Raw genomic sequence first — 15114 nt, forward strand, 5'->3', positions numbered from 1 at the left:
CTTTGTGCTCCTGGCTTTTCCTTCAGGGAGGAAGGAAGGGAAGGGAAGAGAGGTGGAGGTGGTGGGGGGCGGTCAGCTTTCTAGGGTCTCTTCTTATAAGGACACTAATTCTATGGGACCAGGACCCCACCCTTATGGCATGCCTCATTTAATCTTAATTTCTTCCTCAGAGGCCCATCTCCAAATTCAAACACATTAAGGGTTAGGACTTTTAACATATGAATTTAGAGTGGCAAGGGGGTAGGGGCAAACATTCAGTATATTATAATATTAGTCCCATATTGTGGATGAAGAAGTTGAGGCCAATTGAAGAGCTAGTAAGTGGCAGAATCAGGATCTGCTGTGTTCTCTAACTGTGGATCCCCTGGTCTTTCCTGTCAACACATGGTAACCTTCTGTCCCCTTTCTCAATGTGTTTACTCGTGGACATAGCCACACGTGAGATCTTATTTTTACTTGGAATTGATCCGCTGAAAAAAAGATCCAAGTTGGGGCTTTCCTTCTGACAGTAGCCAATTTATCTTCCTCTTCTCCACCCCCTTACTTGTATTTAACCAGGTTTTTATGTTTATCATTACTCATTAGTATCTCTCTTGTTACCTTAGCCATCATTCCTGCCCAGTTTCGGGTCAGCTTTTTTGGCAGTGTTCTGAGTTTGCACACATTTTAATTCATTGCCCCTTTGAGGTGAGGTTTCCATGTTTCAGACTCCTCTTACACATTCATTGCTCCAGTCCTGCAACTAGCTGTTTTCTCTAAGCAGCCCTGAACTTTTATTTTTTAATGTTTATTTATTTATTTAGAGAGACAGTGTACACATGTGCAGAGGAGCAGAAAGAGAGGGAAAAGGGAATCCCAAGCAGGCTCTGGGCTGTCAGTGCAGAGCCCGATGCGGGGCTCAAACTCAGAAACTGTGAGATCATGACCTGAGCCAAAGTCAAAGAGTCAGACGCTTAACTGACTGTGCCGCCCAGGTGCCCCAACCCTGAATGAACATTTTTAAAATGAGAAATTATTTTAGAAACCACAGTTTGGGTGCCAGGGATTGTTTTGTGGTTGGTCACTGTAGGCTTTTTTAGAGAATGGAACTGTGAATTAAGATTTGTTTGTTAAGATAAAATGTATCTGAGTTCATACTGAAACTTCTAACTCAAATTTAGGACAAAAGGATCTTAACTTCATTGACTTCACATGCGTACCTTCTTTCGTCCATGAAAAAAATCCAGGTTCTCAATGATCCAACACAAGTATGCATTTCTTTTATACTGTACTACCTACCATACAGTGTTACTACTGATGATGTGAATATTGAGTGCAGTTGAAGGTTTTGTTGTGTTGTTTTTGGGGTTTTTTGCAGTTCTTTTTGTCTATAAAATACATCCTGCTAAGAATATATGGTCAAATCACTGTTTTGAAGTCAATTGAAATAGTTCTTTTCTGTATGATTATGCCTTCAGCTCAGTATGCAGGTTCATTTGTTTTCAGTTTTTAGGGATTACTTTAAATTTTTAAATTTTAAATTATATAACTTTTGAGATCTGCTTTACATAAAAGCAAGTCTGCATATTTAAAGATTTAAAATTTGATGGTTTTTGACATCTGTAATACACCTCTGAAAACACCACTTCTGTCAAGGTATAGAACCTATTACACCCAAAAATTAGCCTGTGTCCCTGTGCAATCTATCCTATTTCTGTATTGTAAGCAAACATTAATCTGCTTTCTGTGATTATGGATTAGTTTGCATTTTATAGAGCGTTAGGTGAATAGAATCACAGTATGTACACTACAGTATGTACTTTTTTTGGTCTGGCTTCTTTCACTCAGCTTGTTTTGAGATTTGTTGGATCTATCAGTAGTTCATTTCTTTTTATTGCCGAACTGTATTCCATTTATAGCTGTTTCACAATTTGTTTATTTTGTCATCTGTCAGTGGACACTTAGGTTGATTCCAGCTTTTGATTAGATCAAAATTTTGGTGAGTAGAGCTGCTATGAACACTTATATTCAGGGGGCACCTGAGTGGCTCAGTCTTAGGTTAACTGTGTGACTTTGGCTCAGGTTATAATTTCATGGTTCGTGAATTCGAGCCCTGAGTCAGGCTCTGTACTGACAGTTCAGAGCCTGGAGCCTGCTTCCCATTCTGTGTCTCCCTCTGTCTCTCTGCCCCTCTCCCTCGCATGCGGTGTCTCTCTGTCTCTCAAAAATAAATAAACATTAAAAAATTAAAACATCTATATACAAATTTTTTGTGAGGGCATATGATTTCATTTCTTGGGGCGCCTGGATGGCTCCATCGATTAAGCATTCAACTCTTGATTTCAGCTCAAGTCATGATCCCAGGGTTGTGAGATTGAGCCCTAACGTTGGGTTCTGGGCTGGGCATGGAGCCTGCTTGAGATTCTCTCTCTCCCTCTCCCCCTCCCTTGCTTGTGCTCGCTTTCAAGAAAATTTTTTTTGATCAGTAGAGCTGCTGTGAGCATTTATATACAGATTTTTGTGAAAGCATATGTTTTCATTTCTTTTGGGTAAATACCTAGCTGGGAATGGAATGGAATGGAATGGTAGGGTCATTTGAATAGCGTATGTTTAACGTTTTAAGAAACTGTTCTCCAATACGGCTGTACCATTTTACATTCCTACCAATGGTGTATGAAAAGCTCCAGTTCCACTGCCTTGCCAATACTTGGTAGACCATTCTTTTTAATTTTAGTTATTCTAACGAATATTGTATGCTGATAGTATGTGTTTCTAAATAATTTCTATAAAATTTCTTAAAAATTTATATAAAATAAAGTAGTGCTATTGTTGAAGTTGTAATTTGCATTTTCTGATTAATGATGTTGAACATCTTTTTGTGTGCTTATTGGCCATTCATATATTTTTGGTGAAGTGTCTATTCAAATCTTTGCCTTATTATTTTTTTTTGGAGGTTATTTGTCTTCTTGAGTAATAAGGTAGGGGTGTTTGTTTGTGTAATAAGGTGTGGCGGGGGGGGGGGGGGAGCAGAGAGGGAGAGGGAAGTCCTTTGTCTCTTTGTCTGATACATAGTCTTTGAATGTTTCCTCCCGATCTGTGGCTTGCCTTTTTTTTCAGTGACGTCTTTCAAAGAACAGAAGGTTTTTGTTTTGTTTTGTTTTGTTTTAAAAGAAGCTTTCCCTGTTTTATTTTTAACGTTTATTTAATTTTGAGAGAGAGAGAGAGAATATGTGAGCGGGGGGAGGGGGGGACAGAGGATCCAAAGCAGACTCTGTGCTGACAGCAGACAACCCAACGTGGGACTCGAACTCACAAACCGTGAGATCATGACCTGAGCTGAAGTCAGACATTAAAGTGATTGTGCCACCCAAGTGTCCTGAGCAGAAGTTTTTGTTTTTTGTGACGTCTGTTTTACATTTTTTTTCTGTAATGGTATGTTCTTCCTGTATTTTAAGAAGCCTTTGCTTACCTCAGCAGCATCACAAAGACTTTTTCTAGTATTTTCTTGTTGAAATCTTAAGAGTTTTAGGTTTTGCATTTAGTTATGATCATGAGTTAATTTTTGTGTATGGTGTGAGGAAAGGGCCAGTGATTTTAAAACTTTCCACTTCAGGGCCCCTGGGTGACTCAGTCAGTTAAACATCCAACTTCAGCTCAGGTCATGATCTTGCGCTTCATGGTTTCGAGCCCCACATCAGACTCTGTGCTGACAGCTCTCAGAGACTGGAGCCTGCTTCGGATTCTGTGTCTCCCTCTTTCTTTGCCCCTCCCTTGCTCACACTCTGTTTCTCTCTCTCAAAAATAAGCATTAAAAAAAAAAATTTTCTACCATCATTTTTTTCCTTTGCATTCTTAAAAGCTTATGGAAGAAACACATATTCCTGCTGTATGATTTGCATTACAAAAGCTGCTTCAGGGAAACTGAAATGTACATATCTTGTTCCCCAGAAAGATTGACTTCACTAGTGCTTCCAACACAATGAGGGGGACTTTATTAACTTGGCCACTGAAGGAGAGTTAGATTTTGACAAAATAATGGGAGCCCTGTTTATTGATTATGATGCAAATTTAGATCAGTTTACTTTGAAAAAGTATATACCTGGTTTATAAAAATATCCTTGAGGGATTTTTGTTGGGGGAGTAGGGAAGGGTGGTGTATACATGTGCATACACACTTGTTCCTCTTTTATACACGTTAGTGATTTTCTTTTAGTTAACCATGAGAAAGAAAAAAGCAAACAACAAAGGATGTGTATGTCCATGCACTGGAGATGTTTCTCATCTGAGCTAATCAGAAGTGAGAAGGACAATGCTGGGTGGCTACAAATTGGGACCCAATGAGCTTTTCTGTTTACTACATCACTTGCCTTGGGCCATTTCTTCCTAATTAAGTTGGATAAACTTTTATGTATAACTTTTCCTTATCTAAATATTATTTGTGTATTTGTTTAGCCTTCTTGGGGTTCAGTCTTCTTGGCTGTAAAATCAGGGGACCAAACTTGTTTTTCAGACTTCTTTCATTCTTGTGCTACCTTCATACCTTTAGCCAAGTCCACATAGTATTATGGTGGTGTTCTCCGAAGAGGTTTCTTTACACTGACTCCTCTTTTTACAAGGAAACTTTATGTCTCTACCGTGAATGGCAAATGGTATCTGATAAAAAGATAAGTAATACATAGTAAATTATTCTGCCTATGTATCATTCAAGATCACTTCATGTGCCACCCGTGGGGAAACAGCCTATTCATGGATCTCAGTGGTTCTTTTCTGGCTTTAACAATTTAGTTTGTTATCTTTGCTCATATAATTGAGATTTCCTGTTAGAATTTTCTTGTGTCTTGGCTTCTACCATAAAACAGAGGCCAGTTTGATTTAACAGTCAAAGTTTGAACAGCTGTTTTTATAGGAATTTGCCATCTTAACCTACCTGTCTCATAGATAAAAAAATTTATGCTTTGATTTACATTTGTAAAAAAGTGAACATGCATGATAAATGTGATGGACTCTTATGCTGAGCATTGGCTTAGAAGGAGAACTTCACAACTGAAAAATTACATGGTTTAGTGAGCTAAACACGGAACAATAGTCATGAGGTTAAATGGTAAAGGGATGAGAGTCTCAGACATTGTTCGGGGACCAGTTTTTGTGCCACCTTTTTATCTTTTTTTGTGAGCAGTGGTACGAAATGGAGCATCGACAGTCCAGCTCTCTGTAACTGAATTTAAAAACATGTTAGTTTTTTGTTTTTTGTTTTTTTAACAACCTAAAATTTGTTTTTAGATTTCTTCAGAGGCCCCACAGTATCAAATATCCGCCTGGCTGGTTTAGAGTATGTTCTGCACTTCACTGCACTGAATGGGAAGATTTACTTTCGAAGCTACAAGTGAGTGCATTTGTTAGTATACTCTTGAATCCAGGGCTACAGCACTTTAGTGTGACTTTTATAGAGTTCGAACTTAGAATTGGCGTTTGGTCCAAAGTTTGTCTGGAGAGTGGGCAGACAAGCAGTGGTAGGCACAGCAGCTCTGTGCTGATCCTCAGATGTGTCATCCCCCTGCTCACGTCTGCCTCTGAAACCCTGCTTTTCCAGGGCCCCAGAGCATCTGGTGCTGCAGTCCTCCGAGCTTAGAACACTAATTCATTGTGCAATATCTCCTTCTTTTTTTTGACTGGATTTAGAACACCGAGTCACAAGTCTTAGACCAGCCAAAGCAAATCTCAAAACTCTGAGTCTTCTGAGCCTAAAAACTGGAGTCTGAATGGAATGAGCACATTCAGTGGCTGTTTTACCTTCTTCAGCCTAGCCCTTCTACCCCTACCACAATATAAATATGAATCCTAATGCTCTGATTTTGTTTTCATTAAAAAGCTTAATGACATGCTACAATTGTGTCTTTTGAGATAAGCATGATTTTTTTTCTTATTTGTAACAGTGTTGGCCCTGGCTGATCAAGCCCACACTTGCCTAGAGAATATATTGACTTCCACAAGCTGCCTTCCTTTGTACATGAAAGTCAGACTGATGCCCGTTTTTGAGCTATGGTATGGAAGTGCAGCCTGAGAGCCACTGACAGTTCAGTGTTGACAGTGACTTGTGTGCATTTGTGCTATATGTGCAGCCACTCGGGGACTTCAGCATTTCATCCATGGTTTAATTTTTTTTTTTTTTTTTTTTTTAAGTAAACTGTACCCACAACGTGGGGCTTGAACTCATGACCCTGAAAGCAAGAGTCATATGCTCTACTGATGAGCCAGCCAGGCACCCCTCATTTTGGTTTTTTTCCTTCATCATGAAATACCTGGTTGACTAGCTTGTATCAATGAACGTCCAAATGAAAGTAAATATTCACCTTTTTTGTTAATAATTTACATCTTTGTCTCAATTGTATTGAGTCAGAGATAACTCCATTCTTCTCACTATACGTTTGGTGTCATCATTTCTGTTTTTCTATTTTCCTTTTGTTTAGATAATAATAATAGGGAAAATGCAGTAAAATATCTACATGATTGCAAGATGTAGTTAGGGATTTTATAATCATTTTTAGCTGGTTGAGTTTGAAAGCCCCTTAAATGTGTTGGAATTTCCCAACTTACTTTGGGGCTATGAAGAATATATTATAAAGTAGATGGCTCCAATTTATAGAACAAGAAAGATGAAAAATCACTAAATAAAAAGAATCTTTTTGGAAACTTGTGTTAAGCAGGCCCTAGGGACATAAAGGAGCTAAAAATATAAAGATCAAAATCTTTGAGGATGAAAAATGGGTAACAGTAATCTAAAACTCTTTCATTGTAAATAGTTTCAAAGAAAGTATTCACTTATATCAGAACTTATATTTAGTGAAGAGAAAGATTAATTTGTAAAGAAAGAAATGCAGAGATAATAAAATGGTCAGAAAATTAGTAAATCAGACTTCGAAACATGGATAAATTAGCAGTGTAACTACACATATCTACCCATCCACTTACTTTAAGAAGAATTAACTGGAATCACTGTTAGGTTAGCATGGCATAACCATTTCCATCCCTTAGTGGAAAAAAAAAAAAGGCTTGAATTTTTCAGATCAGAGACCCTAGAGTAAACTTTTAACCCCAGGTATTTTGTATAGGCCCTGTAATACCTGTTAGCTGTTGATTTAAAATAGAAAGTAGACTGTGGGTGCCTGCCTGGCTGAGTCAGTGGAGCATACAGCTCTTGATCTCGGAGTTGTGAGTTCGAGTCCCATGTTGGGTGTAGAGATTGCTTAAAAATAAGATCTTTAAAAAAAAAAAAAAAAAGTATTGTGTGATTGAGAGCAAGATGCTAGTGGAGAAAAAAAATCACTAGATTAGTTTAGCCTGCAGGGGCTGTGCCCCACTTGGGAGAGGAAGAAAGAAGTGGTCTGAGGAATGAACATCACCTCTGAGCCTAGTGACTTGGCTCAGGGCCAGGCATTAGCCACATGACTTAGGCAGAGCACTTCTCCGGGCCTTTCCTTTGCAAAATGTAGCGATGCTATTTCGGTAATTCTGCAGCCCCTCTGTGATCAACAGTAATTCCTTTATAAGAGGGAAAGAGTTGCAGGTAGAGGTGGGAATATGCTAGAGAAGTGTGCCTGACTTCGTGTGGTTCCTTAGGCATTCTTGCAAGCTACACTTCTGTGTCCTGCCTTTGCTTTTACCTGGAACAGTTGGTACAAGGTAATAGTTAACATTACCACACATTACTTGTGAAGATTAATAAGGTTAATTTTATAAAATGGCTTAGAGTTTCTTGAATGAAAGGAAGTGTAAACATGAAATTGTGTTAATATAACCTTTGATCTGACCTTTTGGGGGAATAAATCATATTGTTATTGGCCTCTTCCTGTATATTGTATAGTAATTAATTCCTCATATGTGAGTGATCATTTGTATTCCTTGGAGAATTTTATTCACTTAGAAAGTTAAAGTTCTGAATATAAAAATTTTTAGTAACTGCCACATTTGCCTTTACGATGGCATTTGTAAGGTTTTATGGGGAGAAACATGCAAAACGAAGTATTAGCATACCTTAAAAAGCAAACAACATTATAGGCAAGAAAACAATATCAGCAGAAGAGACGGATATGGAAGGGAGAAAAGTAAAGAAATTAAACTTGAACAAAAGTGGTAATGGCAGTCTTTCTCAAGAAATAGGCAAACAGTATTTTAAAATATACAGAAATTACCCATCAACATATCTTATAGCTTGAGCCCATCTGAAAGCAAAGGAGCTGGGTTGTCTTTGTGTCTTATAGTATATAACCTTGCGGAATTGAATATCACTTTTGATTACAGGGAGCCAAAACAAAACAAAGCTTGAGGTTAGGATCTGAGATGGAGTTAATAGGCATATTGGTATAACACTTCTTGGCGTAGGTATTTGGCTGGAGACATGATGGCCTAGAATTGAAATGTCTATCTTTAAAAAAATAAAAAAAGCGTGAGATGAATAATAGAACGGGGGTGAAGGAAAAGGGTTTCAGTTGTGTTTTTAACGGGTCAGTGTCAGTCTCTTCTTTTTGCTTAGTGTGATTATAAAAATCATTTATAAATTCTCTATTAATACATTTCCTCAATCATTTTAGATTCTAGATTTCATTGTTAAAAGTTTAATCAAGTTGGGACGCCAGGGTGGCTCAGTCAAATAAGTGTCTGACTTCAGCTCACGTCCTGATCTCGTGGTTTGTGAGTTCAAGCCCCACATTGGGCTCCATGCTGCGTGGAGCCTGCTTGAGATTCTCTCTTTCTCATGCCCTCTCTCTCAAAACAAACTATAAAAAATATTAAAAAATAAAAAGTTTAACAAAGAGAAAGGATTAAAGGTCTATCACCAGCAACCATATGTAGAAAACTGATATCTGGAGAAAGTTTTCTTCTATTTCTGTCCGTTTGATGTGCCAGTAAACCTGCTCAGTGAAGTAATTCAGATAAGATCATCTATACAGACAGTATGGCACTGTAACTTAATTCTTTGGTAAATGGCAACACATGTAGTTATATATATACATGTAGTTATGTAGAAAATCTTAATTATATACACCACTCAAAAGGTTACTCTGTTAGGAGGACACTTTCATAAATTAAAAGGTACTTGGGTAACGTGAATCCGTCAGGCATGCCAGGAGCTGTTCTAGATCTACAAGTCTTCCATTGAGCTGAAAATCAGCATTTTAAGTGGTAGAAACATTTTTAGTTTGACATTTTTATATATACAATGTCCCTGATGTCTTAAATAGTCTGCTGAACACAAGACATTAATCAAGATATTTTGATGGGAGTTCAGCTTTAAATATCCTTTATTGGAGGTACTGAAAGTGTGGATGCAAAAGCAGAAGTATGTGTGTTAGAACTGAGTCAAATGGTCACTGCCACCATATGCTTTGAATTAGCTTTTATGGAAGATGCCCTGATATCACCATTTAGTTTCTAAAAGTATTTTCCCCACAGTGGGCCTGAGGCAGGCATTCTCTCAACTCTCTCCTACTGGAACCAGTATGCAGAGAGTGGCCTGAAGGCTCCTGTTTTGGCTTTTTTTCTCTCTGCTTGCTCCCTTCAAGTCCCATAAAATATTCATGTTACCTTGTACTGTTATTGGAGTTTTTTTTTTTTTTTTTTTAATACTTCTGCTTTTGACATATCCTAGGCTGGTGTTCGTTTTGTTTTCTTTTTGTCTTGTTCAATTGGGTATAAATAACTATCTGATACAGCATATCTATCATTATGACTCTTCTTGCAGCTAGTGGATGTACCTCCCATGGGTGGACTGTCTGCATGTGACGCGTTTAGGGCCCAAAGGGCTGTTAATGAGCTTATTATGCACATTCACTTCTGCTTCCTGGTGTTTTCTTGCTCTTGGGTATTCCTTGCTGTACTCTACTCTTAACGTTCTTTCTCTTCTCTCATGTCATTTGTTGTCTCTCTCTCATTCCACCTTTGGTGTGAAAAGTTTGACCTTTTATAAATATTGTTTTCATTCAGTTCTTTTAGTCCATGTGGAGATCTGGCCACTATAACAAATTGAGTCAGCTCAAATAATTGCCGGGTCTTTGAGCTGTTCTTGACTGTTCTGTGACTCACAAAAAGAATTTGTTAGTCTCCCTTCCTCCGGTTTCCACATTCCTCATCTGTTTCCACATCCATAGCTATTTGGACATATATTATCTAGAAAGTTGTGGTTTTGTTATATTAAGCTTTTAAAATTCATTCCAGTGTATGGAGATCAGTAAATGTCTGTACTATGGACAAAAGTGGATTCTGAATGGATCTTTAAAGAAATAAGAATTGTTGGGGCACCTGGGTGGCTCATTTGGTTGAGCGTCTGAGTTTAGCTCAGATCATGATCTCACAGTTTGTAGGTTCGAGCCCCACATCAGGCTGTGTGCTGACAGCTCAGAGCCTGGAGCCTGCTTTGGATTCTGTGTCTCCATCTCTCTCAGCCTCTCCCCCGCTCATGCCCTGTCTCTCTTTCTGTCTCAAAAATAAACATTAAAGAAATAAGAATTGTTAATCATGGAAGCATAACATTTCAAAGGGCCAACTGAAAATGTTTTTGTAATTATGTAAATCTGTAAGTAAGATGAAGAAGTCAAATCAAAGGATTCCATTTCTTAAAACAGTTGTCTGTCTCACTTGCTGTTTCTCAACAGTATTGTATACTTTTGTGTTTGATTTTTAAAAACCAGCAAGCCAAAGAATATACTTGGCCTAAATGTGTAAAGCATTTAAGAAGTTTAGGCTCCTAGAGGCACCTGAGTGTCTCAGTTGGCTGGGCATCTGACTTTGGCTCAGGTCATGGTCTCACACTCCGTGGGTTCGAGGCCCGCATCGAGCTCTGTGCTGACAGTTCAGACCCTGGAGCTTGCTTCCGATTCTGTGTCTCCCTCTCTCTCTGCCCCTCCCCTGCTCATGCTCTGTCTCTCTCTGTCTTAAAAATAAATAAAAACATTTAAAAAAAGAAGTTTAGCCTCCTAAAGACGGTGTCATTTTATGGAACTGTAGTTCTCTTGAACAAAAATATTTGAGGGGATAAGGATTCCATCAAAGTCAAAGCAACATTTTTCTTTCTTTCTTTTTTTTTTTTTTTTTTCTATTTCACAAAGGTTGCTGTTGAAGAAGTCTGGTTGTAAAACACCAAGGATTGAATTGGAAGAGATGGGGCCCTCATTGGATCTGGTTCTGAGGAGGACACATCTGGCGTCAGATGATCTTTACAAATTATCTATGAAAATGCCAAAAGCCCTCAAGGTTTATAACTTGCAGATTGGTGCCATATTTATTTGTATATTCCACTCTTCTTTCCAAAAGAGATTAGCAGCATAGTACATTAAAGAACATACAGAAAGAGATCGATAAAATAGATAAAATTAGACTCTCAGAACAAAGAAAAGGAGGAAGAAGCACATAAGCCAACCATAAAGGATAATAAAAGAGCTGTAGAAACCATGCATCAACTATGGCTGAGAGCTTTCTGGTAGCCAAGACTGCCAGTTTTCAGCAAGAAAGAATTGTGTGGGGCGTTGTGGAGATGGAGGATTTAGAGCACAGGATGTGTAACTCATATTGTTTAAAATGTGTTTTGACTTTTGAATGGTTTTGAAAAACAAGTAGAAATGGCTTCTCTGGAATGCCAATAAAGATTGACTAGATAGTCACAATTCCTTAAGCTAAACACAGGAAATTCTCTCACTGGATGACAATGGTTAGTGTAGTCTATAGTATTGCTTTTCAAATGTTGTCTGACAGTTTACCTGGGAGTTGTTAGAAATGCTGAGTCTCAGGTCCCTAGGCCTTTTGAATTATAATATGCATTTTAACAAGATCCTTAAGTGATTTGTATGTACTTAAGTTTGGGAAGAAAAGTCTGTAGGCTTATAGACTATATTATTGAGTAGGAGCTCACGAATGGAAATTGTTAGTAAGACCTTTGTTGTACACTAGATTTTTACCAGTTTATGGTAGTAGAGACCATTACCTATATATATATGTATATATGTATATATATATGTATATTCTTGTTTCATAGCCAAAGAAGAAGAAAAATGTCTCCCATGACACTTTTGGCACAACTTATGGAAGGATTCATATGCAGAAGCAAGACCTAAGCAAACTACAAACCAGGAAAATGAAGGGGTTGAAGAAGCGACCTGCAGAAAGGATAACAGAAGACCAGGAGAAAAAATCAAAGAGAATTAAAAAAAATTGATGGAACTAGCCAATAACTGCAGTGTTATTATAGTCTGTTTACCTAATAGAGTTATCAAGCATCAGTCATTTCAGAGTTTCTTACAAGATTTTATTGTATATTTTTATAACATGGTAATTTACCTAAACTATATATAAATTTACCTAAACTTAAAAATATTATGAATTAGGTTGAAAGTAAGCCTCTTTATATATATATGTATATATATATATATATATATATGTGTGTATATATATATATATATATATACATATATATATATATATTTTAAATTTTTTAAAATTTATTTTGAAAGAGCACAAGTGGAGAAGGGGCAGAGAGAGAGAGGAAGAGAGAGAGAATTCCAAGCAGGCTGTGCACTGTCAGTGCGGAGCCTGATGCAGGGCTCGAACCCACAAACCGTGAGATCATGACCTGAGCCGAAATCAAGAGTCAGATGCTCAACCAACTGAGCCACCCAGCTGCCCCCTTTTAAATATTTTTTTTAACGTTCGTTTAGTTTTGAGAGGGAGAGAGAAAGCATGTGCGTGGGGCAGGGGCATAAAGGGCGGGAAGAACAATCCCAAGCAGGCCCTGCACTGCCAACACAGAACCCCATGTGGTGCTCAAACCCATGAACTGCGAGATCATGACCCAAACTGAAATAAGAATCAGATGCGCAACCAACTGAGCCACCCAAGCATCCCAAGCCTCTTACTTGAGACTTATCCTAGTGGGCATTTTCTTTGAATGTTATGGTATTCCCTTTGCCCTCTACCCACCCCCCCTCCTGCAAAGTCTCCTGTCTCATTGGATTGGTAGGTGAGGAGGGATCTCCAGAACAAGGATTGGTATTTTAAAGAATTTCTGGATTAAGCTTTCAATAAAGGGAGGAAGCCATGGAAAGTAGAATTGGCCCAAAGGAACTGTATACACGCTCAGTATGAACTACCTGGAAAGTTAACCCCATCTTCCAGCACAGACCTACAGTCTGACTTTTGTTTTTTTACCTTTCTGTTATTTTATTTTGCCTGTTTGAGATTCATTTGAGATTTTTAACTTTGCGTCTTAAAACATTTCTCTAAGAGCATGTCCGGTACCTGATCATTGACATATTACCATACTATTGGGTTTTTTTGTTTCAAGTTTTTATTTAAATTCCAGTTCATTTACATACATACAGTATAATACTAATTTTAGGTTGTACTATTGGTTATCTGAAGAGATTCTGCCACTAAGCCCTATCCCCACTCCTGTGAAAGAAAGGCAGTGTTAGTAGGGCTAGAAGTGAGAGAGGAGAGAATGGGTAAGTTTTGAGACAGCACTTTAGGTACTGAGTAGCCCTGGGTAGCTAAAGGTCACATAAAGGCCCTGGGTGTTTGCCCAGCAAGTGGGAATAAGCCAAAGCCAAACAGCTTGTTTTGAAATTTTCTTCAAGATGGGCCTTGTGCCTAGGAAATGGGAAGAAACTGTCCACTTCCTCCTCCTAGTGTTGCATACTTGTTTTCCTTAAATGTCGAATTTAGGTTCCTGGTAAAGAAGCTCCTTCATGCAAGTGCAAACCTACCATGTTGTAAAAACACAAACCTCTATAAACTATCATTGTTCTAGGAAGTGGAAATGTTTTGTTTTTGATTCCATGTCAGGGGCCTGTGTGTACATTTATGGGAGTTTGCTGATACTAAGCCAAAGCTAGAGCCTCAGTTTTACCTTCCATATGTTTTCCCTTGTAAACCTATTCCTTGGCCTTCCCTCTCCCCTTCCCTTTCCAGATGGCTGATACCTCTCATAAGAAAGGAGCTGTTATTATTCATTTACACTTATTGCTTGATTATACATTTAACCAAAGACCATAGAGTTTTAGATCTGAAGCAGATGTTTACATTTTATATTTTACATCTGAATGGGGAGAAAAAGTTAAAATAATTCATATCCAGCCATCTATAAGTAAATGGATAATAGGTGGGGAGAAGGGGAGTCATGAAAGGGGCATCAGAAATAGTGAATGCAGAGTTCTTCCCCAGTGCCTGACCCCCGACTTCCAGCTACTGACACTTTGGGTAATTGTGATGCAGCAAAGCAATGGGTCACATTAGCCACCTACAGGAAGGATCCTGTCATACGTTGACCTCTATCCCAGCAATTCAACTGATTTTAATGTACAGATGGCCACATTTTTGGTATGTGGGTCATTATCTTGGAGTGTTTAAAAAATTTTCGAGATTTGGTAATGCATCCTTTTGTTTCCTATGTAATTTTTTTTTAATGTTTTATTTTTGAGAGAGAGCATGAGCAGGGGAAGGACAGAGAGGGGGGAGTCACAGAATATGAAGCAGGCTCCAGGCTCTGAGCTGTCAGCACAGAGCCCAATGCGGGGCTTGAACCCATGGACTGCAAGATCATGACCTGAGCAAAAGATGGATGCTTAATGACTTAGCCATCCAGGTGCCTCTCTTATGTAATTTTTATCTCAGATTATAGAGTGTCTAGTAAGTATTTGCATCCTGTTCAGTAAGAGAAGTATATAGTATTACTGAAATGTAGTTGGAAGCCTTTTTTTCTCTTTCTCTTTTTTTTTTTTTAGGAATCTTTGTCGTAGTTGTTGAGCCATCTGGAACCCTTGATCCACCATTTATATCACCATTTCTGTGGAAGGTACACTTTAATTTCCACTTGTCCTTGAACGTAGGACACAGCATACATAAATTGGAGAGGTGGTAAACTGCCTGTCTTACTTCGTTTTTACTTAACCAAGTTTTACTTAACACTTTGGATTTTGGTAGATGAAGAATTTTTTTTTTAATACCAAATTCTTTTTTCTAGGTTGTTAATACTGATACCAAGCTATATATAATTTCATGAAATTTGGTTCCTTTTTATAACCTAAATGCTACTATTTGTTTTCTTGGTATTGAACATAATCCAAAGTAGAGATGTTATTACTCAGGAAA

General features: G+C 38.1%; 1 protein-coding gene across 1 annotated transcript in view; it reads left to right on the plus strand.

Moving 5' to 3' along the window:
• RPF2 (ribosome production factor 2 homolog) overlaps positions 1-14819 on the plus strand; it is a 39682-nt gene extending 24863 nt beyond the window's left edge. The window contains exons 8-11 of the mRNA XM_042939603.1: positions 5260-5362; positions 11082-11226; positions 12005-12297; positions 14748-14819. Coding sequence (XP_042795537.1) covers positions 5260-5362; positions 11082-11226; positions 12005-12184 — 428 coding nt within the window. The 3' untranslated portion in view covers positions 12185-12297; positions 14748-14819. The remainder of the gene's footprint in view (positions 1-5259; positions 5363-11081; positions 11227-12004; positions 12298-14747) is intronic.
• Positions 14820-15114: the final 295 nt, after the last annotated feature.

This window comes from Panthera leo, chromosome B2, assembly GCF_018350215.1.
Source record: "Panthera leo isolate Ple1 chromosome B2, P.leo_Ple1_pat1.1, whole genome shotgun sequence".
Lineage (NCBI taxonomy): Eukaryota > Metazoa > Chordata > Mammalia > Carnivora > Felidae > Panthera > Panthera leo.